Source organism: Paralichthys olivaceus, chromosome 13 (assembly GCF_024713975.1).
Source record: "Paralichthys olivaceus isolate ysfri-2021 chromosome 13, ASM2471397v2, whole genome shotgun sequence".
In the NCBI taxonomy this organism is placed as follows: Eukaryota; Metazoa; Chordata; class Actinopteri; order Pleuronectiformes; family Paralichthyidae; genus Paralichthys; species Paralichthys olivaceus.
Window position 1 is genome coordinate 22,808,617 of NC_091105.1, and position 22,354 is coordinate 22,830,970.

Consider the following 22,354-nt stretch of genomic DNA (forward strand, 5'->3'; position numbering starts at 1 on the left):
GCGGAAACACCCTGCAGAGACACCGAGGAGACAGGTGACGGGGAGTGAAGCCATGGGACAGGTGCTCAGTGTGCATGTGTCAGCCGGAGAGGTGTGTGATAACAGATGTTTTGATCATCTGAATTCACACATTTCACCTGTTCTCGTCACCGGTGTTTCTTCTGTCTCTTACTTTCGGTATAAATAAACTCACATTGCCTCAAAATATAGGTTGTTGTTTTTTTGGGGGGCCTATTAAATTACTTTTACCCTAAGGAAGTAAAAAAGTTGAACGCCACATCGAAATTATGAGATTAAAATGTCGAAATTACGAGAGAGCAAATCGAAATAAGAGAAAGTAAGTCATGATTATGAGATAGTAACTCAAAATGATCAGATAGTAAGTCATAAGAGTGAGATAGTCGAAAATATGAGACAGTAAAGTGAAACTGTGAGATGGAATTTAGATACTAAGTAATTGTTTGAGATAGTTAATTGTTATTTTTGCGATATTATGTCGTTATTTTGAGATATCTAGTATTTATTTTGAGTTAATGATTTACAAGATTATTGGGTGATAACAGTGTGGAACAAATTAAGTATGAAACACTTTCATACAAACCTCCGGAGGCTTTGTTTCGGGTCGTACGACGCAACAAGAGTGAACTCGCCATCCACACACGGCGTGAAACCACAGTGACTCGCAACGCGACGCAGGAAGTTCTCAGCAGTGACTCATCTCGTTCCGGGTGGGTCAGCGCGACACGGCCGCGCCCACTCCGAAACTTCCCACCACTCACAGGGCGCACGGCAAGTTTGCGCATGCGCGACGGGAACGCGCGGGAGAGAGCGAACACCCAAACAATGGCGCCGTGACAGCTGTGTGGATTCTGCCTGCTCTTATTCACAGGTACGGAATATAACTCCACATCTCGCCACGAGGTTCGTCTGTGTTTCAGCAACGTGTGTGGGTCTGCAGTCGATGCGGGGGTCGAGTTTAAATCCCGCAGTGTAACTTTACTAACGCGGAGTACATGACTGAAGATTTATAATAACAGAGCCATGATGTAAATACTCCAACACGTCAGGTGAAGAAATACTGAAATACTGGGAAACTGCTGCCATGTCCTTCAAGCTGTGTATGAATTACATCCACTTAATTCTCGCCAGCTCAGTTATATTATCTAAGATTGTTTCAAATAGCTACAGACTCGTTTTGAGTGTGGCTGCTCCATGAAACAATATCATCATTTACAGACTACAGTGGTCGCAAAACGTATATCGATGTATTGTTTATGTATTGTACGGGTGCAGTGACGAGGTAATACACATAACTGATCGATGATAAAATATATATAGTGAAGTAAGTAAACATATACAAGGAGCTATAGAAATATGAACAATGTAAACATGATCCAAACAGTGTGACGGGATCACACACATGATAGCTCAGATCTGTAAAGTATTGTTGTTTATCCACTGTTTGTCAGTGTCTGCTCATAAAGATACGTTTGAAACCACAACCTTCATCAATCATTCAGGAGCTGAGATCAATCTTTAAACTTATGTGAAATAATAATGTGACGTTTAACCAGATAATCATCGATATTGACTGAAAGTTTTGAGCAAGATGTTGAAGCGAGAACATCATGTGACCCATACACCTGTCAGCTGAATAATCACAGTGGTTTTACCTAAACATGCTAATTTCACTTTTCTGACACGTGATTTTGTGTATTATGTTGTTATATATTCTGTGGTGCTAAATGGTTTTTTCTTTGAATATATACTCACCAGTCACCACACCACAGTACAGTAATACTGGGTAGTTCCTCTCTTTGCTCTCAAATCATCCTCTGTGAGCAGTGATTCCACTAAAGGTTGAGATTCTGCTCCATGTTTTAATACAACTTTATGACATAGTCTCTGCAGATTTATTTTAAGTGGCACATTCATGCTGCCAATCTCCCGTTGGAAAACAAACCACTTGTGCATTGATGGATTCAGATTCTAGTGTCTGGGGAGGTCACTGAAGTTCACTGAACTCACTGTTATGTTCATGAAGTTTGAGACCTTGTGACATGGAGCATATGAAGATGGTAAACTGGGGCCATGAAGAGATGCACATTGTCGGCTACAGTCACTTCTTTTTTGTGGAACAATCTTGTAATATCTCAGCACAGTGTTATTTTGTCATTATAGGTGATTTTGAGTCTGCACTGACCACATGGCGGACGACTTCAGTCAATCCCTCACCCCACCAGTGTCCCCCTTTGCAGCAGATAGCCTATGTGAGCTGACTCCCACTCAGCCACCTCGCTTCTGCTGCTCTGAAACAAAGGACGACCCCACTGGAGCTCTCTGCACAGAGGGATATGCTGCTAGAGGTTCACTGAAGCGGTACGGTCACTGTCAATTCATCATAATCACCGATGCAACATCTGTTAGTTAATCATTTATCTGAGTAACCTAAGGGCTCAGTACACTAAATAGCTGAATGATTTAGCTGGAAACACACACTTTATCTTTGTTTAGTGTTTTTTATTCACACATCAGTTTTCGATAATGAAATTCCACTGCGCTCCTTTGTTGTGGTGGTAGCAATGAAAAACATACTGTAAATGAAGTGTTAACTGATGTGACTGCATCCTCTCCATAGGCTGCTGTTGCATCTCGATCCTGCCCCTGCAGAGTATGAGACGGACACAGTGGAGATTTTTGGCTTCCCCTGGGTTACGGAGACAGCACTGGTAGAATCTACAAAGGTTCTCTTTGGTTTGTTCAGGTTAGCCAAGATGGAACAAATAGAGTCCGGTTTGTTTTCTGAAACCACAAAGTTGTAACGTGAATTTCTGTTGCTTTTACCATCGTAATATGCAGAACCTTTATGAGGGATGTAATTTGTGTTTAAATGTGTTAGCTTTGGTTCATTCATGCTCATTTTAGTGGTCCTGTTTGCTCTTTGCTTCATTACAGACAAAAGGTTTACAGGTTGGAGACCTTGGTGCAGTCCAGCTCACATGACTTTGGTAAGCTTGCACATAGAGTATATGTGATTTCAGGCTCAGCTTATAATCAGGCCATTAGTTACAATGTGAACATTCTGATCATAGTGTCATTGTTGGCCCACATTAACATACATCATATGTCTGACATATACGTTATGTTAGAGAATGCATGTATATTGGCTCAGGTCACGTCTGTAGTTCTACATACAGGTTTAAAATATCAGGTCCTGAAAGTGAATCTTACCATTTGACGTCACGTTGACTGAAATGTGGGTTTAACCACTTTAAGATTGATCTGTGCAACAGTTTTTTAGAAAAGAAGTCTGACTAGCCAAAGGCCATTCCCATACAGGTCACAGTATGTGCATAACATGTGTTATGCCGAGCACAAGGGGACTGGCAGGTCAAGGTCAGAGCAGGTTAAAATGAAAAATTAAATTAAATTGTATGACCAAATAATATTCACTATTTTATACCGTGCATTTTCCACTTTGTATGTATAATATGTTTATTTGGGCAACTGACTGAAAGTGTCTAAGTAATGCTGTGCTTCTGTGAACCTGACATACTTCATTCATTTTGTTTGAAAGAATTATGATTAAAGCGTACAACATTTTCATGTGTTTTAGGTCAAGTCGGCAACCTCCACTATGAAGCGGGAGATCTCAGACAGCAGTGTGTTTCATTTCTCCAATTTGTCAAAGTCTTTGTGCACAGGTAACTCTTTGTATTTAATGTCAGAGCTGTTGAAAATGTTTTAACTAAATACATGTTATTATTTCCTGTGTTCAGCTGCTTTTTTAAATTTTTACATGCATCTCTGTATCTGCTCAGATATCTGGAGCCTATCAGCTCCATGGATGCATGTCCATCCCACCCCTACGAGGAACTGGAAGCTCAGCTTCCCTCTGCTCTTTTGGAGGAGCTGTTTAGCATCACTCTCCTCATAGGACGGCTCAAAGACCTGCCTGCCAATGTTCAGAGTGCCTTCACTATACAGAACCCAGGAAAGGTATAACTAAATTACACCTAAACTCGATTACCCTGCATAGATCTAACTCTAGTGCCTGCACTTACCAAGCACTTAATTAGGCAGGTATATGTAAAGCATGTGTTACATCAGGTTATACTATAAAGGACATAGAAGTGGCGGTACAACAAAAGTGCAAATGACAAAGGCTTTACTGAGCAAGGGAAATAATACAGTGACTGATATTGAGGAATGGCTCCTATGACCTGAGTCATTACCACAGCACTGGTTATTTTTCCATTTACATTGAACTTAATTCTCTGCCTTCCTCCACAGATTTTTCCTCCCTCATGGCATTTGTTACACCTTCATCTCGACATCCACTGGTCCATCTTAGAGATCCTTCACCTTCTTGGTTACAAGATGCAAGGTATATGTCTGGTCCTGCATCCTGCATGAGAATACTCAGACATCAATCTCTAAGTGATGATTTAGGTGTTGAATAGTGAGTCATTATCATGGAAGCTGTTTGCAGTTTTAACTGTTGGTTTCCTCAGGCCAGGTGGTGTATGCCCACCAGTTTGTGAACCTGACGGGAGAGAACCTGACTGATGCCAGTCTGTTTGAAGAACACCTGTGCAGTCTGATGTGTGACCTCACTGGTCTGGCCATAGGCAAATACAACAAGGTGGGCGGCTGCTGTTGAGATCAGTGGTATTTCTGGCTTACTTGTAGCTTTAAGTATAACTGATACTGATGTAATTAGGACATTTACTCACTAATCAGTGATGGAAACTGCATAAAGAAAACATAACATACACCAAATATTTGGAGCTGCTTTTGGGAGCCTATTGTGTTAAAGATATAATATATAACAATACTTCATTGAAATGTCTAAAAACCACTTTCTCACAGAAATATTAAATCTGTGGTAATAACGGAGGTGTATATGCACATATACAAATTCACTCATGGGCAACAGATTCCTATTGACAGGTACACAGAATAAAGAGGTAAACTCTTGTGTGAGAGAGAGAACTGCATTGCATGCTACAACTGCAGCTGAAACTATGAGGTCTGACTGTCTGCCTGGACAGTAAAAACATTATGGACCATAACGCTAGTACACAGTTGCGCAATAGTGCAAGTGAGCACACAGCAATTAGCAAATTAGATCTCTCATGTTATAATGAGAAGTGTAACATAATTTTGGCTCAATAGGAAACTGGCAGGACAAAATACCATATATCACGATTATTTATTGCTGTTTGCTTTGTAGTGTGAATAAAACTGAAATAATCACCTCATCTTTTCACATGATATGCGCCCGAGTCACATCAGGTAGATTTTCATTGGCAATAGTGATGAAGAAAACAACTCCCATGATCCCACACTGCTTCACAATGTCATCACACTGGGTCTTTTGCAATTGTTTTGATCGAGAGACAAAAGTTACATCCATTTAAAAGGATCCTGCTGATTTCTAGGTACGGCCTACAGAGGCGCTGTGCAGCCATCACTACCTGTGCTCCTGCACCAAAGAACTGTGGGTGCTACTCATGCATTTGCTGGAATACAGGAATAAAGTGTTGCACACACAGGTAATGGAAATCATACATGTTCAAAGTCACAATATAAATTTGAATTGTATTGAATTGTCCATTCTAAATGAACCTACATGTATTTCCTGTTATCCTTCCAGTCTTTTTGGAGCTACATGAACTTGTTGCTGAGGCCTCTGGTTTCAGGGAAGCCTGCAACAGAACAGTTCAGGGGCCTCCCCACTCACTGCAAAGACCCTCTAGGATTCACATGGTGGCTGGTCACTCATTTAGCAATGTTAGGCCAGTACAGTCGGAACGGGACCATCCAGAATGAGGTAAGTGTATAACTATATTTTTATTTGCAGATGTTACTCTACATAAACCCTATGTGTTAATATAAGAGTGTATCATAAGGTTACCACTGAAGAGTATTTAGTAGGGCTGGGGTGACGCGTTTTAAGGAAGGTAACTGCGTACAATCAAAGCATGGATTTAGTAAGCTGAAGTGAAAAAAACTGCTCAAGATCATCCAAAGCAAAGGTCACCAATCGGCAGACCGTGGCCTGGATCCGATCCCAGATGCCGTTCTATACGGACCCAGACCTCCTATTAGATTTTGAGATTTTTACCTCTCTCACTGAACAAGAGAAACAGGAGAACAAAGAGAAAAGGTTGAAAGTGTTAAAGCTGTTTAGTTGTTATTTGTGAGATTGTTCATATGTGAAATGTAGTTAGGAAAAAAAGAAGAAAAGGGGAAATTCAAACTACGTACTTTTTTCCTCTAAAATTAAACAATCAATTTTAAGATGCCTTTTTCGAAGGCTCTTTATTTTGTTTTTAAATGCAAACCTTATTTTACTTGAAAAGAGAAAAAAACATTTCTTATAACATTTCTTATTTTCTTTTTAGAGTACCCTCCAGTTCATTGTGAAAATTAATAATAAACATTGTTGAAATACTACTGAACTGTACTTTTTATTTGACAGTCAGTTTTTGACTTCACATAAACATTGATACAAATACCAGGCTACTTCAAAATATATGGCACTGAATCACAACGCATGTTAGACATGATGTTTCGGACATTTTATTTTTGATAAATTCATTATTATATTAAGCAAGTGATAAAAAACAATCTTTGGAATAATCAAAACGTGAATTGTTAGATTAATCAAAAAATGAATGTTAAAACCAATCGATTAATCAAAAACTATTTATTAGATTGATGAATAACAAAATAATCGATAGGTGCAGCCCTTGTATTTACAAATGATATTAACCCACAAACCCCCTTAAAATTCGGTTTGAACCATAATATAATTTTACATGTTTACTTCATCTAGTTGCTCTAGGTTGTTTGAGACCAAATAGAATAAATACTCCTCTTGTTCAGAGTAGTATTTTTGAAAACATTTCACAACTTGACAGAGGCTTCTTCAGGTGTAACAAAAAGATACCAAAACTAGAAACCATAGAAGAAATAGAACAATTTGTATCGACTGTTTTTAGGAAAAAGTCTAAAGAGCAGGTTCTCACACAGCAGCGCCTTTCTACTTTCTCCATAAGTATACAAATGACACCACATGCTTTATTTAGCTCACATTTATTATTTATATAGAGTTAATGTTGTTGATGTTTATTGTTGTTTTTAAATATCTCATTTTTTCCCACAGAAACATCTGGTTGATAACTGGGCTTTTGTGGAAGAATTGCTCAAGTTAACTTGTAATCCTAAGGTCAACTGCTTTCAGTTAAACTACCTTTTAAGATTTGTTGTCCTTTTTTATACATCACTAGAAGTTGTTTATTATATTAATCATCACGTGTGTGTGTTTGTGCTTGTACTAACAGGGAGGTCTTGCAGAGGAGCAGGTTAGGATGCATGTCCACTGTTGTCTCAGTGTCTGTCTGCTGTGGGAACCAAGCACCAGTGCTGTCTCTACACTTTGGGACTACTACAGCAAGAATCTGGTGAGGATATGCCTGTTGAGGAATTAAGTTCAAGTCCACCTTTTTTGTTGTTCATCCTCATATACAGTACACGACTGAACAAAACGTTGTTTCTCATGGGCCAAAGTTCAAAAATAGTTCAACAAAACATGCAACATATTAACATAACACACAACATATGAACAGAAATGAAAGCAAGTATTGCATATGATGCCTGGTGATGAAGGTGCTGTTGCTCATCCTTATGTAAACACAGGAAGAAGAAGCCATGATTGGCAGAATATATAATAAATACAAACCAGATTAAAAACAGCTGATAGAAAAAATGTAGTTATCTCCATATGGTTACTGTGAGTAAGTATAGAATATAAATTTAATATACGACATACAGATGGTTCAATTGTCACAGAGCCGCTCTGACTGTAAATACAGAACAAATAATACAAATAAAGAATGAAAAGCATAAAATCTTGTGGTCACTTGATGGAAGAGTAGAGGGAATAAAGTTCCAAAAATGTAATATATTAGTTATTATCAGCATATCAGCTGCATAGAACATGGGCAGCACATTTTGTAATGATGGTATATCCTTTACTTTCTTTCTTTGATTGTTCTGCCTTGTGTTGTTGTAATAGTTTTACCCTATATGAGGAAGTCACTTTTATTCTCATCATTCTGATCTTTCAAAATTTTTTATAATGAGTTGCATCATATTTGTGGCTTTTTTATTTATTATTTCATTCACACAGTAAATAATTATCCATTATTCATGTCACTATAAAGTATGTTCATGTAGTTGAGCAGCAGATTTTCCTTTGAGTTATTACCATGGCCTGTACATTATATTCTTTCCCTCTACTTCAGAGCGCCTCATTCACTGTGCCCTGGCTGGGGATGTCTGGCCTGGGCACTCTGTGCAAGACGCCCCTGGCTCTGCTCGAACAGGCCCGCAGCTGCTCCTCCCCCTCTCCCCTCCATTCTCCGGGACACACCCAGCTCTACCGCTCAGCCAACTCCTTCCACATCTTCCTTCGAGTGTTGGCCCTGTGCCTTGCCCAGGACAGGGCTGGTGGAGTCCCACAGAGACAGATCAAAGGGAGGTAAGGATGGAGAGAAGTCTGGGAGTCTTTGTAGTTCATGCTTGTCTGCATTCGCTTCCACCATGAAAGATAGGTCTCACAACCAGCCAGACATCTCAAGACCATACACATACAGGGTTTTGAAGGGACAACCTGCAGCGGATGCTGTGAGAAAGGGTTACTAATCAAGGCTAGAGTTCGTAGGATACCCTTTATCTTCGTGTGTGTGTGTGTGTGTGTGTGTGTGTGTGTGTGTGTGTGTGTGCGTGTGCGTGCGTGCGTGCGTGCCCACTATCGTGCTTCTCAGTCTTGTTTGTGTGGGTGCCAGGTGCACCACAGTCTCCCAGTACGTCTTTGATATTTACTCAGGCCCCCCAGTGGAGCAGGTGTCTCAGGAGTCAACCACCTGCTCTTCATAACAGACCAGAGCCAAGGAGCCTCCCACTGATGCACACACACACTGTGCACCTGCTCCCTAGAGTGGTGACATGGTTTCAGAGTGTGTAAGATGGAGTGAGAGTGTGTCTCTTTGTGATGGAAAGTAAGGAAAAGAGAGAGGAAAGATCACAGGTTGATATGTACATTAGAATTGAGCGCTGGATCATCCTATATCCCAGGCCGGCTGGACGCCAAAGAGTGGCAGCCATAGATAAATCCGCCTAATGACTTCCCTCTGTCTGGAATGTGCTCAGTAGCACTGCAGACACGAGGGCTAATTAGCTAACGAGCGTGGCGGTTAATTCGCCTTAACGAAGCTGTGTTGGTTTCCAACACGGATAGAGAGGGGAGCTTGGGTGGGGTGGAAAGCAGGCTGGCATAAGCCCGAATGGGCTGGGTTAGATCCAAATAGCCCCCCTCCACTCTTCACCAAAAACTATAACCGCTGCCGCTGCCTCCCCCCTCCGGAGGCGTGAGGTTTGCTGACTGTATCACTCCAACATTTCAGGCACCGTTCCCACTCCTGGCCTGGCTCTGCAGGACACTCGCGACAACCGCATTAATGGGATCGACTTTGAGCATGTTGATCTCCAACGCAGGGAGTTAGGAGCATCTGCTCGCCTCCAGAAAAAAAAGCTGTCCGGAATAAACAAACAGACATGCAGGTTGGGGGAACACAGAAAACCCCCTCTGCTGCCTGTTACATATTACCCATTCATCTATTTAAATCTCCCTCCCATCACTCTGACTGCATGCTTGGCCATCTTCTCATTTTTTAAGTCCTCTGTGGGTGTAACTTGTCTGATTTTGGTGTTAACCTGGTCTTTCTCAATTCCTCCCTGGTTTTCTTCCAAGCCTTTATATCAGTCATACTTCTTACCCCGAGCTTGTATTGGGATGCTCACTGTTTGTGTTTTGACCCGAACAGCAGCTCTACTCACCTGTGTGGGCTGTTTCTGTGTTTGGGAGGTGGGATGGAAAAGGGGTGGCTCCTGCCTTGTGTGTTTTCCTGCCAGGCGAGCAAGCTCAATGTGTGTGTGTGTGGTTTTATTGATCTCTCTCTGGTGTTGCAGTAAATTGGTTTGGCTGTAGAGAGAGGGACCAAGCGCCTACTGCTGTGTGTCTGAGTGTCTCTGACATTTAACATGATCTTTAAAGGCATTTCTCCACAGTGCCCGCAGGATCTAACAGCGTGCTGGGTGGTTCTCTATTCTTCCTCCATCTCTTGCTTTTCCTTTTTCTCCCAAACACACACACACACACACACACACACACACACACATACACACACACATACACAAACACATATAGGCTGGGCAACCCAGCCTCTCCCCTGGAGCTAAGAGGGTGATGGAGGTAGGTAATACATGGAGGGGGTAGAAAGTTCTGTTATTCACTATTTAAAGTCAGGTTTCAGTAGAACAAATCACTTCTGACTAGTTGGTCAGTGAAATAAAAAAAAACATTTCTTGTGATATTGTAAACAGTTGAGTCTGTAATCTCTCTCTGACCTTTTTTTCCCTTTAGCTGACCCTGTTTTAAAACCTTTGTTTGTTCTCCCCTCCATTCTTCTCTATATTTCCAGGATTTACTCCAAGTTCTCCTCAAAGAAGATGCAGGAGCTGTCAGAGGCCGGCCTCATGAACTTCCTGTTGTTGTTTCTGGTGGTGGCCCGACAGATAGAGCTGGAGGACGTGGCCAGCAGAGCCTGTGAGTTGCTCGGCTTCCTTCCACCTAGCTGCCCCCCTGGACACCGTACCCTTGTCTGGAGAGGACAGCTATCACTGCTCTTGTTGTTCCAGGTAGGTTTGATAATCAGAAAATATATGTTAGTTACTGAACTGCAACTGTTTTTTAATCTGCATTATATGATCTGTTTTCAAGGAGAGTGGTCTGGATGTTGGTGCACAGGCTAGCTGGCTAGCTTCCTCCTTTAATGAGACAGCCAAAGAGTTCTACAATAAGACCACAGAGGTCTCTCGCAGACTTGCCCTCTGGGGGCCACTTGGCTCCTATCTGGATGGTGTGTCCGAGGTTTTTGAGACGAGTACCAATCTCAGCCTATCAGAGGAAAAGCTGCTTAACGAAGGGTTTGATTGGTTGCTGCCCGCCTGCCGCCAGACAGAGCTGAATTCTGCCTTGGGCTTTCTGCAGATTGTCCTCGCCCAGCTCAGGTGAGACAGCTGGCATAAATATGCATCATCTCCCAGGAATCTCATACCTTTCCTCATTTTTTCAATTACTTTTCCTTTCAATAACTGCTGTTTCCTCACAGATGGTAGACACAGTCAGACAAATGTTTTCTGGCCAAGGCCAAGCTAAGCTTCCATAAACATCTGATAAGTGGCCACAGCAGAGGAGAATGATTTCTTCTGCTCATCTCAACCCAGTCCAGAGTGGCTTCGCATACTGACAAAAGGTGGATTGTACTGTCAGCAAAAATGAGTGTCCGTAAAGACCTTATGTTGAGTTGAGGCCCCTGCTTGTCTCAGGAGGCCTACTGGCCTCCAGGTCACCCTCACCAGGTGCTGCCAGAGCCCTGAGTAGAGTTACAGGCCCAAGAGACCCTGGATGGACCCTCCTGTGGTCCTGGGGACGGCGGTATAATGCTGCGGGCCTATTGAGAAACTATGGTCAGTAGGGCGTCAGGACGGGTTCAGCTGTAGGACACAGGTGTTGGTTACATGAACGACCCCAGCAGAGGGTCAGTTAGCTGCAGCTGACAAAGTGTCTGTGTATGTGTGGAGGTAGAGATGGGAAAAGAGGTGACAGTAGATAAAAGTCAGGTGAGACTGTAAGCTTATGAAGTGAGAAATGATGTGTGATCTTTTAGTGCACTGTAGATTCTAGTCTAATATTAAAGATCTGAGTGTCACCTTGCATGCTTGCCTTGGATTTTGCCAAGAAAACAAAAGCTCAAAAATTAAGGGAAACATGCTCTAAATCCAGAAATGTAACACAAACACAAAAACATTACAATAAGGAAACAACTCAAGAATGCAGAGGAACTGCTACACCAGTAGTGCTCCAGGACACCAGGGTGACTTATGAGCTCCATTTGGAAAAGCAGCAAGATACAGTTTCACTTGCCTGCCCGTTAAATGTTCACATGTATGAACATAAATGAATCTGATTTGCTTTGAAGTTTTAGAGTGTGTTGCATCAACTGTCTATCAGTCATATTGGGCTGTACAGGTTGTTTAATGTTTTGTTGTCAATGAGAAATCTGCTTTCTGGTGCTGCTGCTGGATGCAACACTGAGGGGAGCATAGACACTGAACTAAAATAGTAAAGGTACAGGAAAAAACTAATGGGCAAAAAGTCACCAAAATGCTCCATAATTCTAGGATGTTTAGTGATACGTTTTTGATACCCAGCCTACTGAGAACATATTCCTGGCTTTTCTTCTCAATATGTACTTGACTTCTTTAATTGTTTTTATGCCCCTAGATATACAGTATATATATATATATATATATATATATATATATATGTGGAGTGTTAGTAAGCAATGACAGTTTTACTGCCACCACAGCTTAAATCTTGAACTTTTTACAAATGTGCTGAAACACAAAAAAAAGGACATTGTAAAGTTAAGTGTTACCAAGCCCCTCTTATTGTTTCATGTTGGTATATGATTGCTTTAATTCTCTAGCATATACTGTTCATTCCACCCTCTCTTCCCTGCACATAAAGACCCACAGACCTGCCCACACACCAAAAGTAAAACACCTCTCTTATTTCTCCATTAACACAAGCAGTATTAACACCGTATCTGGATAGCTCCGCTAATTCCCAAACTTCCCATCTCAGATCTTGGGGTTCGAGGGCACACATTTGCACATTAATGGCCAAGGAGAGGGAGAGAAGAAGAGAACTCCCACAGGCGCTCTGTGTTATGGCCTGGACCGCACTGACCCATTTAACCAAATAAAGAAAAATACTATGCTCTCTCTTTCCAATCCGTCCCACCAAATTAAACCTAATTCTTTGGCCTGGTGATTCTCGGTATGTCTTTGTGATTAATGCCTTTTCTGTGACACAATTAATGGATAATTATGTAGCCTGCAAATTTGGCCTGAGCATCATTATGTCTATTAAGAGCTGTGTGGAATATGCACACATTAAGAGAATTATTCTGGCATTAGCCGAGACAGTGGAGGGTCCAAACATTCATTCTTGATAGCTATTGCCATGGAGCTGAGGCGAGGGGCCAGTACCAGGCATAATTCCTCAGTTTGATTCCTTCCCATGACCCTATGCTGCGGGAGGGTGTGGGTGGTACTGGTTTCTGAGGGGAGCTGACATTGGCACACCCTGTGGGATCGGTTTTCACTAAAAACAATTAATCCCCATCTCTTTGATTGGATTAAAAACAAGCCCTCCTGTCTAGTGTTTTCCTTTTGTAAGCATTAAGACATTTTACTAGATGTGGATCCTTTATTTTCAAAGACATGGGTTTGGTCTGTTATAAAAAAATTTGCAACAATTACACCTACTCATTGTCACAGTGACGCATGGATCATTTTAAAGAGAACGTGGGCAGTTCAAGTTCAAATTATCCCTCTGTCTGTCTGTCATTATTAGGACACTGTGTGTGCGTGTTTGATGCAGTTGGGGGAAGGGTTAAACGGGAGCCCTGCTGGTGTGTTGGTGTTGTGACTGTGTTTGTGTGTACACGCTGTAAGAAGCCGCAGTGAGGAGGATTAAGTGGGGTCTCTGACGATGTCTTGTACAATAAGGGTTGATGGGTGTGAAAGGCCCATTCCGCAGTAGTAACGAGGCTAATGAATTCAGACTCTAATCGATTGTCTCAGCTCTCTCTGGATAAGATGCAACCTTGCTGGAAGGGAAGACACCGTGTGAAGGTGTGTGTGTGTGTGTACCACAGCAGGAGAAGAGAGTGCCTGGTTGAGGATGGGATTGAAAGGGGGGGGTTTGCTAGTTCCTCTGTCCTTTCCTCCTCTCCCAGCACACCTCAAACCCTGCATCCCCACACCCCCATCTGGGCGACTGAGGAGGACAGGAGGATCATCTCCAGTCTAAATGAGATTACAGCTCCTTCAGCTGCTTATCTGGGCTAATGCCAGCCACTGTGGGGCTGCTGTAGCGGCTGGGGCCAGGGCCAGGGATGAGCCAGAAGAGCCAAAGTATAGTCTGTGTACAGGGGATCAGCATTAGGCTCCACTCTATGGCTATAATATCCTCCTCTCCTTCCCCACCTCTACTTCCATCCAGCTTTGCTCCACACTGCAGCGCACCGCCGCACCAGTAATCCCCCAGGAGAGAAGAGAGGGAAAACACATGAAGAAGTGGTGAAAGGGAGAAACGGGAGAGCAAAAGGATTTGAGAGAATAGGGGTGGAGTTGGGGGGGCGTGAGTCTTGTACACAAGAGGGAGCACTGTGTTTGGATTTTGCATGGGTTAGATTTGTTTATCTGCTTTCGTTGTGTGCGCGTGCGTCTCTCTGTGTCTCCTTCCAGACGGGTCCATCAGCGCAGTGTCCAGCCAGCACCCACCTTCGCCTGGGCTCCCCCTACCACCAGTGTGGTGAAAGAGCGCCACCTAGCTGTAGCATCAGCTCTCTGGTTGCACTTCTTCCCCTTCCTGCGCAGCCTACGCCTCTCACAGACCCCTCCAGCACAGCTGGCAGATGCTGCTGCAGGTCAGTGACGCCCACTGGGAGTAAAAGAGACACTGAGAAGAGGGAAGACAAGGCTGAGAGAACCAGGTGGAGCAGAAAGAGTATTGGACAAGAATTTGAGTAAATCTTTGACGGCTGATGCTGCCACCATTTTACATAAGGACATAGAATTTGAATGGCAGTTTTTCAGATAGAAGATTGTTAGGAGTTAGGAAGATTGTTAGGAGTTAGGAGGATAAGATGATTATTGGGTTGTGAAAATACAGAAAACATAAAAGGTTTCTAGGACAATATGTCAGGACACATGTTTTGCACACTGCACCTTCATCATGCACATATCGACTTTCTATTTATTCACACAAAAATAATCTCCCACAGGATTCACCCTGCTTGCATTTGATTTGCCCAGCTCTGCCCCCCAAGATCTTCAGCCCAACCCAGTCCAGTCCATCATGCAATGCTTTGGCTGGGACGACATGGTTCACCCACTTCTGGTGACTCGTTACCTTCCCCATCTGCTCCAAAACAGGTGCAGTTACCCTCTCGTATTTGCCGCTTTTGACATTACCTCAATCACAAAGAATTTTTTGTTTTCCTGAGTAGCTGTATGTGAGAGCGTAACTATCCAAGTCAGTTGCTCTGGACATTTTCTAGAACCTTTCCTGCCTGCCCCCTCGTAAAATGTCTGAAAAATGTCTCTGTCCAACCTTGTCCAGAATTCCTATGAAGACAGCTTCAAATGATATGATGTGCAACCGTGTATCTGTCAGCTATCATGCTTCTTGATAATGCACAACATTTTTGGGAAGAATAAATTTAATAAATAAGTCAGTGAGCATCCTTGGTGTTGTGAAAATAGATTTTAATTAAAAAATTGCACCCATGCCTCCAAACTGATTAAAAATAGGGAATGGATCTTCAAGGGTACCAAACACTGTGACGATTTCAACCTCAGAGGTGCTCCTCAGACAAGGCCACATGATATTAAGGTGCTGCATCTGAATATAAAGGCAGAACAAGGACGCTGCTTGTATATCTTGTGTAGAAGCCCCAGCCTGCCGAGCCTCCGTCTCTACAGTTTGAGCTGTTACCAATGTGGGATTTATTAAATTCATGTGAAAATTTAATTAAGTGGTACCACACCTTAGATAGAAATGTTCACCTCCTTGTTTCCTTCTAGAGTCCTCATTAAAAACTGTAAGACACAAGACATTTTAATGGACAGAGGCATTTATGTGTTTCATAGATATGTGGGTTCAATTGTTCTTGTATTTCTTAATAAAACAGTGAAATTCTGCCAGAACTCGGAAAATGACCTCAGCATGTCGAGGCATTATCCCACATCCTTCACCTGTGTCCACTTTGTTTTCCATTTTGCCTTGTTCATCAGGCACTTTCCTCTCACCTACTGAAAGCTCGATATTTCTTTATATGTTAATCATCAGTTCACACCATTTATGCTCAATGATTTCTGTCTCTGTCTTTTCCAGTGAGCTGGTGTCGTCACTAAGCAGTGACTCTGGTGTCGGTGTGTTGGGTTCGGCACAAAGCCTGTCGGTGAGGGCCTGGTTCAGATGTGTTTTACAGCAGCACCTTCACAAGAACCCAGATGGGTCTGACAGCAGAACAGGTAATAGTACTGAATGTGTGATAAGGCTTCATCCTACAATGTGATAAATAACTACCCAGTGTACACATATAGCCCCATTCATTGATGCTATATATATTTCTGGCATATCATGAGTTGTATTTTTTACTTTTTGGGGGAAAATGGGAAATATCACTTGCATCCAACCCAAGTTTTCTGTGTGTATTGGTACATTGACTTTAGACTTTTTGTTTGTTTAGACTTTGTTGTCTCCCAGGTTTCTGTTTTCACAGCCAGTTTAGCACAGATTAAAACAAGCAGACACATTTCGACCCAGGTAACCCACAGGTAGGGCAGTACAGCACATGAAACATAAATCATAAACCCTCCTGAACATACATGTCACATTCTCTGAGACAGTTTAGTTTGTGCTGCTCCCGCAGAGGGGACAAAGCTCTTGCTAAATTGGGCCCTTCTCCATTTAAGAGTTTAGTACGTCCCTCTGGATTTCAGTAATGGGAGGTGGGGATTGTGGGGGTGGTCTTTGTCATTTGCCATGGTGAGTGTTAGGTGTATGATGGCTCTGTCGTTTATGTCTGAGATTTTGGGTGTGGGAAGGCTGGTGACTTTTGATGCAGTGTTAGTGATGCTGGAGAGTTTGTTTTTGTTAGAGACCATGAGCATATTTGCAGTAATGGCTGGAACGGTACAGCAGAATGGGTTGTGCTATGCTTTTATGAAGCATAAACAGGAGTGTAGCTGATATTAATTAATAAAGCAATATTCTGCACCCCCCACATTTCCCCCCTCATTATTTAAAAAACAATATTCTACAATTTATCCCAAATGCTAATGTTTACAAAGACATATAAAATGCATTGTTATTTGCATAGTGAGTGTTTGTGCCCACGTTTTTCCAGGTCGTGCTGTGGAGGAGCAGTCGTGTGAACTGACCCGACTCGTGCTGAGGCTTCCTGAAGTGGACAGTCTTCTGCAGAGAGCTGGCCTTCAGCCCACAGCCACCAGACTGGAGTCCACTCCAGCCCTGGAGATGTTTATCAAGGTAACTCTTGCTCCCACCTGACAAGTACACAGTGGTGTTCATGTGATATCAGCACAAGTCATCCTCTTGTCTTTGTGTATTTTTTGTGTATTTATAGTGACGAGAAATAGTCTTACTATGGGAGACATTGCCTGCTGTCAGCTGCACCCTGGCTGACAGGCAATGCTTTTATGTCCCTGAGATGTAGCACTTTCCTTATTTTGTATAAGATACACTGTCCACGGTATATTATAATTGCACTGCATGTGATGTGTTGCTTTGCATATCATTGTCTCATCTTGTCTATTCTTTGGTAGCCACAATATACATGCAAATGTTTCTTTGAATGTCTTTTCTTATCTGCTTTGTCGCGAGGTCAGGCTGTGGGCTGTGTGTACAGCGGACTGCAGACTTTGTCCGAGCGTTCAGCCATGGTGACCAGAGCATTGGACTTCATCGGAGACATCCTAAAACACATTAAACCTTCTCTGGTCAGCAAGAACCAAGAGGGACTGCAGCTGGTCTACTGGGCTGTTGGTAAGTGTATAGCTCACACACCTCAAATACACACATTTTCTGGAGGTTCTTTGTGTCTTGGATTTTACAGTGTAATCCACTTCACAGGCAGGGGGACTTATTACAGTTGTGAATATCTCACTATGATTGTCTCTGTGTGATTCAGGCTGCATAGTGAAGCATTGGAGCCCCCTGCTGGCCACATCAAAAGCCCAGCACCTGCTGTTCCGTATCGTGGACGGGCTGCTGCTTCCCCACAACCTCACGCAGCAGGATAAAGCTCTCAGGGACAGTCTACCACTGTATCTACAGGTCAGGAAAAACAATATTGTACACCAAAACATAAACACGCAGCACGCCTAAAGGCATCCGGTGTCATGAAAGACAACAGAGACCCTTATCCAAACCCTTTCATCTCACATCCGGCTGTAATATGCTCAGAGGCTTCCATTCTGACATTTTTAATGTATTCCCCTGCAGGGTTTGTCTGTGGCCTCCAGTGTGTCTCAGTCGCAGGGTGCCTACCTGAAGCAGCAGCTCCGTTCTGTTACCCGCAGATATCTGGATCATTTCCTTCCTGCCTCACCTTCCATGGGCATCATTGCCAACCACCCGGTGCTTCTGGGTTCTTGCGAGGCCAATTCAATCTCCCGGGGGCCAGTGCTGAGGAAGATCATCCTGGAGGTGCTTTGGTAGGTCTCTCGAACTGGAATGTGATCTCCCTGTAATTTCCAAGTTGTATATTAAATATGTCTCCTGTCCAGCAAATCAATGTCTGTATAAGAGTGATGGAAATAGACAGAATATCTTATCGTGACCCACATTAATATTCTTGTTGATGTTGTTTCTTGTCCAGCCCAATGTTTTTTGTTTTTTTTACATAAATCTATTTTTTAACTATGCAATCATCTTCACAACTTGTTTGAAAAATGTCTCTGGTTCTACAGTGCGAGCTTCCTGCAGTTCAAAGGTTACACTCCTCCACCTCGTCTGGCGTCTTCTCTGATGTTCCTGTTAGAGCTTCTGAGACGAAATAGTGACTCAGACCCTGCCATCCTCACATTGCCCCTCCCCTGTCTGCTGCGCTGTGTGATGCTGGTCAATGAACCACAGGGTAAGAGATGTGTACACACACCAACAATCTGAAAACATATAATAACTTTACTTGTTTCCCAGTGGCAGAAACAAATGAAAGGGATACTGCATATGCCACCAGCGACCACTCATGAGTGGGATACCACCACATCATCTGGCATTTAGAGAAGCCCCCCATCCCCTCTTGCTCCTTGGCTGTCTCTTTCTCACACACACACTGTTTGAACTGCTGGCAGAGCCTGTGCCAGTGGCTCGTACGGCTCAGGAACACTGTGCTCCTCAGGCACGGTTTAGCCCTGGCTGTCTTGAGAGCGGCCGACCAGCGTTTCCAACAGCTTGGGAAAACTGTGGTGTTGGCCATAGGGGAGGCTAGAAACCCAAATACAAAAATGTGTGTGCTGCTACTAGGGTCATAGAGAGCTTAGATAACTTAGCTTTAGCAAGCTAATTGGTATGGTGTGTATGTGTGTGTGTTTTGGGTGTTTACAATGTCTGTATTTCTATTGGCAATTAAGCCAAAATATACTAGTTACACTATGAATGCATTGAAAAAGTTGAACTAACTTTGTGTTATCACCAAAACACCTACCTCACTCATTTCATGCCATGCTGCCAGCTGTTTTAAGGGAGAGACATTATGTACTGACCCTTCTAATTATGTTATACAGGTGACATTAATGTGAGTTACTGAAAGGAAAACATTTCAGTGAACTAGAAGGACACCCAGAGAGCACTTACCTCCACCTACCTAATTGGCCACTTTATCACCATGTTGCAAATACATTGAGATTAGATACATTTGACACATACATATGAAAACTGCTTACAGTTCCACTTGTTCATAAACATTAAACTCTCCATATGCATGATTTTTTATAAAAAATGAATCTATTAATGCTTGAGAAAGCCACAAAAATGTTGAAAAACACCCTGTGTCACATGTTCCGCCCCCTTTATTGAATCTGCTCCAAAAGAGTTCTTCCTTGGTCCTTACACCACTCTTCCACCAAGTTTCAAGAAATTGTTCTGTAGTCAGTTTAATTGTTGGAATACATAAAGACACACAGTAGTGAAAACACTAGAATGTCACTCAGTTGAGCTCATACCTCCGTCATGGCCCAACAGTCCCTTTATTTGCATCCACACCAAAACATCCACACTCATCGATGCCAACCCCCTAAATGTGTTTGAGTTTTTCATCAAGATTCCCACATTATTCTCTGAGAATCGAAGGAATGTTAAAGAAAGTTAAAAAAAAAACATCATGGCTCTGCCCCCTGATCTGGAGCTGCACCAGGATCTGTCGTGGTAATCCGTTCTGTAGTATTTGTGTAATTCTGCTAAATGCAGATGAGATAAACACATAACATCATCGGTGGAGGTAATAACCTGAAGTTTTCTGTAATGTGGTGATGACTCATGACTCAAAGTTTTTTCTTGTGAATCTACTTCACTTACATGTGATTGTGTTTACCAGTGAAATGTTAAAAACACTGACGTTAATGCTTACTAATTTCACCTGTGCTAATTCAGGCATAAATGACAGGAAAGTGTGAATAGTGATCAGTGAAGGACCTTTTAATGACATCAGTGCATGTTGTTTCTGTGCAGTGAGGAAGATAAGCACAGATGCTTTACAGCTTGTGGTGGAGCGATGTGCTGCAGCATCTACAGAGGGACCATGTGACCAGATGATCGCTGTCTTACGGTAACTGACAATAATGCAGAGAAAATGTTGGACAGCAATATATATCTATACTTGTATGTGTTGCTCAACGGAAGCAACAATAAGGTGTTTATTTAGTCTCAAAATCTGCACACATGCAAGACTGTGTTCGCAGGTGAGTGCTTCTGTTCCACGTGCACAACTGTACTTCTTGAGAGGAGCGCAAACTCGCCCTTCTGCACTTGCAACAGCTCAACACCACCCGACAGTTGCTCGCTCATCAAGTTGATTGTTGAGATTCTGGAGGCGGGGACGTCCCCAGCCCATCTCTGATCTCCTAGCTCCATTCCCCTTCATTTTCTGTAGCAATTGTTAACTTTGTTAACTATAAACCACTTCTGTCGACGTAAAAAGTGCACGTTACAGACTATTAACTTGTCTTAAGGGCATTATAAAAGTAGCTGGCTCAATGTGCCTCTTTTTTTGCTTTTTTTGATGATTCTGCCGCCAAGAAGGGGTTCGAATATAAGAGCGAGGCTGGGGACTGCGTTGTTCAAAGTCACCATCAGCCAGACAGTGTGGACTGGAGCAGTTGCGACCCCGTAAGGAAGAGTGAGTTTGCGCTCATCTTAGCCCCGTTAGCGGAATTGCAGTTGTGCATGTGGAGCAGAAATGCTCACCAGTGTGCCTTTCACTCGTGGACACTGTTCTGCGTGCTTACAGGGTAGAAAGACTCCGGAGGGATTTTAATTCCCTTGCGAGTATGGTTTTGCACTCAAGTGAATTTTGAGACTAAGGAAACACCATCCAAGGACTGTGACATAAACTGCCTATCTTACATTCCAACCGGTTCTGTCCTTCATGGCCTGACTGTCTGTGTCGTCCCGATACTGCCAGATCATTTGTGGAGGAGAATGAGGGAGTCTATGACCGGCAGGTGTACGGTACCCTGGAGACAGTGGCTGTTTTAGATCCCTCTGTGGTCCAAGCTCTCATTCCCAACCTGTCTCTCAGTCTGAGAAACACTGAGCACAAGAGAGGCCTGGGCAAGAACATGGCCTTGAGGTGAGCAACTGTATGAATCATATATCCTGGAGGCCACGTAGACAGGATTCATCGCCTTAAACTATTTTTAACTCGTCTAGACAGTGAACCTCCGCTCTGTACTGAATTAGAATCATTATATAGCTGTGTGCTTTATTGAATGTATCCACTAACGTGACTCCCCCATCTCTCTGTGTAACAGGACTGCGTATAGGAAGTTGCTGTCGCTCCTTGGGGAGAGTGGGCAGGTTGAAATAAGCAGTTTGGAAGTTGACTGAAAAAAGTCCAGGACTTGGCACCAGCTCCAAGAAGGTTGCTCACCAGAGTATCCTACAAAATCGAAGAGCGTCCCATTACTGTGATAATTAAAACTCAAGCTACTGATGAAGTGAAGCAGCACATACACATGCAGCTGTGAGGCAGAACAAGTTGTACCAATTGGACTTTGACAGCTCCTAATGCATGAGCCTGATGAGTCTGACATCACCAGGTTGTATATATGTACGTATTGTAAAGAACATGCAGCTCTGTATTTGGACGGATGTATTATTAACAAAATAAAATGTGACAATAAATATGAATGTGCTCCTCCCTGAATATACCTTTGCATTGAAGCGACTATTTGTGCTTCTGCCATAAAGTGCTGGATCTGTTTCTGCTCGCTTGGCGCTGTGAATTACAGATTTGATGACAGTCGTGGGCGAGCCCAGAGTTCAGCAGCAAAAAAGAGAAGGGAAAAAAATGAGCGAGCACAGGAGAGAACTGTTTGTTCCAATTCTCTCCCGCCTTTC

The 22,354-nt window shown here is 42.8% G+C and overlaps 2 protein-coding genes across 8 annotated transcripts in view; one reads left to right on the forward strand and one right to left on the reverse strand.

The window, feature by feature from the left end:
• The window catches only part of LOC109632018 (proprotein convertase subtilisin/kexin type 4-like), a 163,432-nt gene extending 162,575 nt beyond the window's left edge, over window positions 1-857 (reverse strand). For 2 of the 6 annotated variants that reach the window (XM_069537851.1, XM_069537849.1), the window contains exon 1: window positions 602-733. Coding sequence is in view for 4 of the 6 variants with exons in the window: in XM_069537850.1 (XP_069393951.1) it covers window positions 602-803 (202 nt within the window). In the remaining 2 variants the exon portion in view is untranslated. Of the gene's footprint in view, window positions 1-601 lie in introns of all 6 variants that reach the window. The other 4 variants (XM_069537850.1, XM_069537847.1, XM_020091112.2 and 1 more) reach the window with 4 other exon arrangements.
• mms22l (MMS22-like, DNA repair protein) lies at window positions 753-22,144 on the forward strand. 2 transcript variants are annotated; one of them, XM_020091435.2, is made up of 26 exons: window positions 753-889; window positions 2,182-2,379; window positions 2,639-2,764; window positions 2,956-3,008; window positions 3,617-3,704; window positions 3,822-3,999; window positions 4,294-4,387; window positions 4,515-4,645; window positions 5,445-5,558; window positions 5,660-5,836; window positions 7,175-7,237; window positions 7,353-7,472; window positions 8,316-8,551; window positions 10,554-10,770; window positions 10,853-11,142; window positions 14,452-14,633; window positions 14,991-15,141; window positions 16,103-16,242; window positions 17,121-17,263; window positions 17,623-17,779; window positions 17,925-18,070; window positions 18,239-18,450; window positions 18,706-18,872; window positions 20,465-20,561; window positions 21,417-21,584; window positions 21,766-22,144. In XM_020091435.2, the coding sequence occupies exons 2-26, from the start codon at window positions 2,207-2,209 to the stop codon at window positions 21,839-21,841; spliced, it is 3,699 nt and encodes a 1,232-aa protein (XP_019946994.2). In that variant the 5' UTR covers window positions 753-889; window positions 2,182-2,206; the 3' UTR covers window positions 21,842-22,144. The 2 variants fall into 2 exon arrangements, with proteins under 2 accessions (XP_019946994.2, XP_069393946.1); XM_069537845.1 differs by lacking the exon at window positions 753-889 and adding an exon at window positions 931-1,067.
• Window positions 22,145-22,354: the final 210 nt, after the last annotated feature.

What these genes read in the sequence shown, in the direction of transcription:
- mms22l (XM_020091435.2), top strand. Translation starts at nt 2,207, where the DNA reads ATGGCGGACGACTTCAGTCAATCCCTCACCCCACCAGTGTCCCCCTTT. An exon ending in GCTGGTCTACTGGGCTGTTG is followed by an intron (nt 17,780 to 17,924) that starts GTAAGTGTATAG and finishes TGTGTGATTCAG; the next exon opens with GCTGCATAGTGAAGCATTGG. An exon ending in GTCTACCACTGTATCTACAG is followed by an intron (nt 18,071 to 18,238) that starts GTCAGGAAAAAC and finishes ATTCCCCTGCAG; the next exon opens with GGTTTGTCTGTGGCCTCCAG.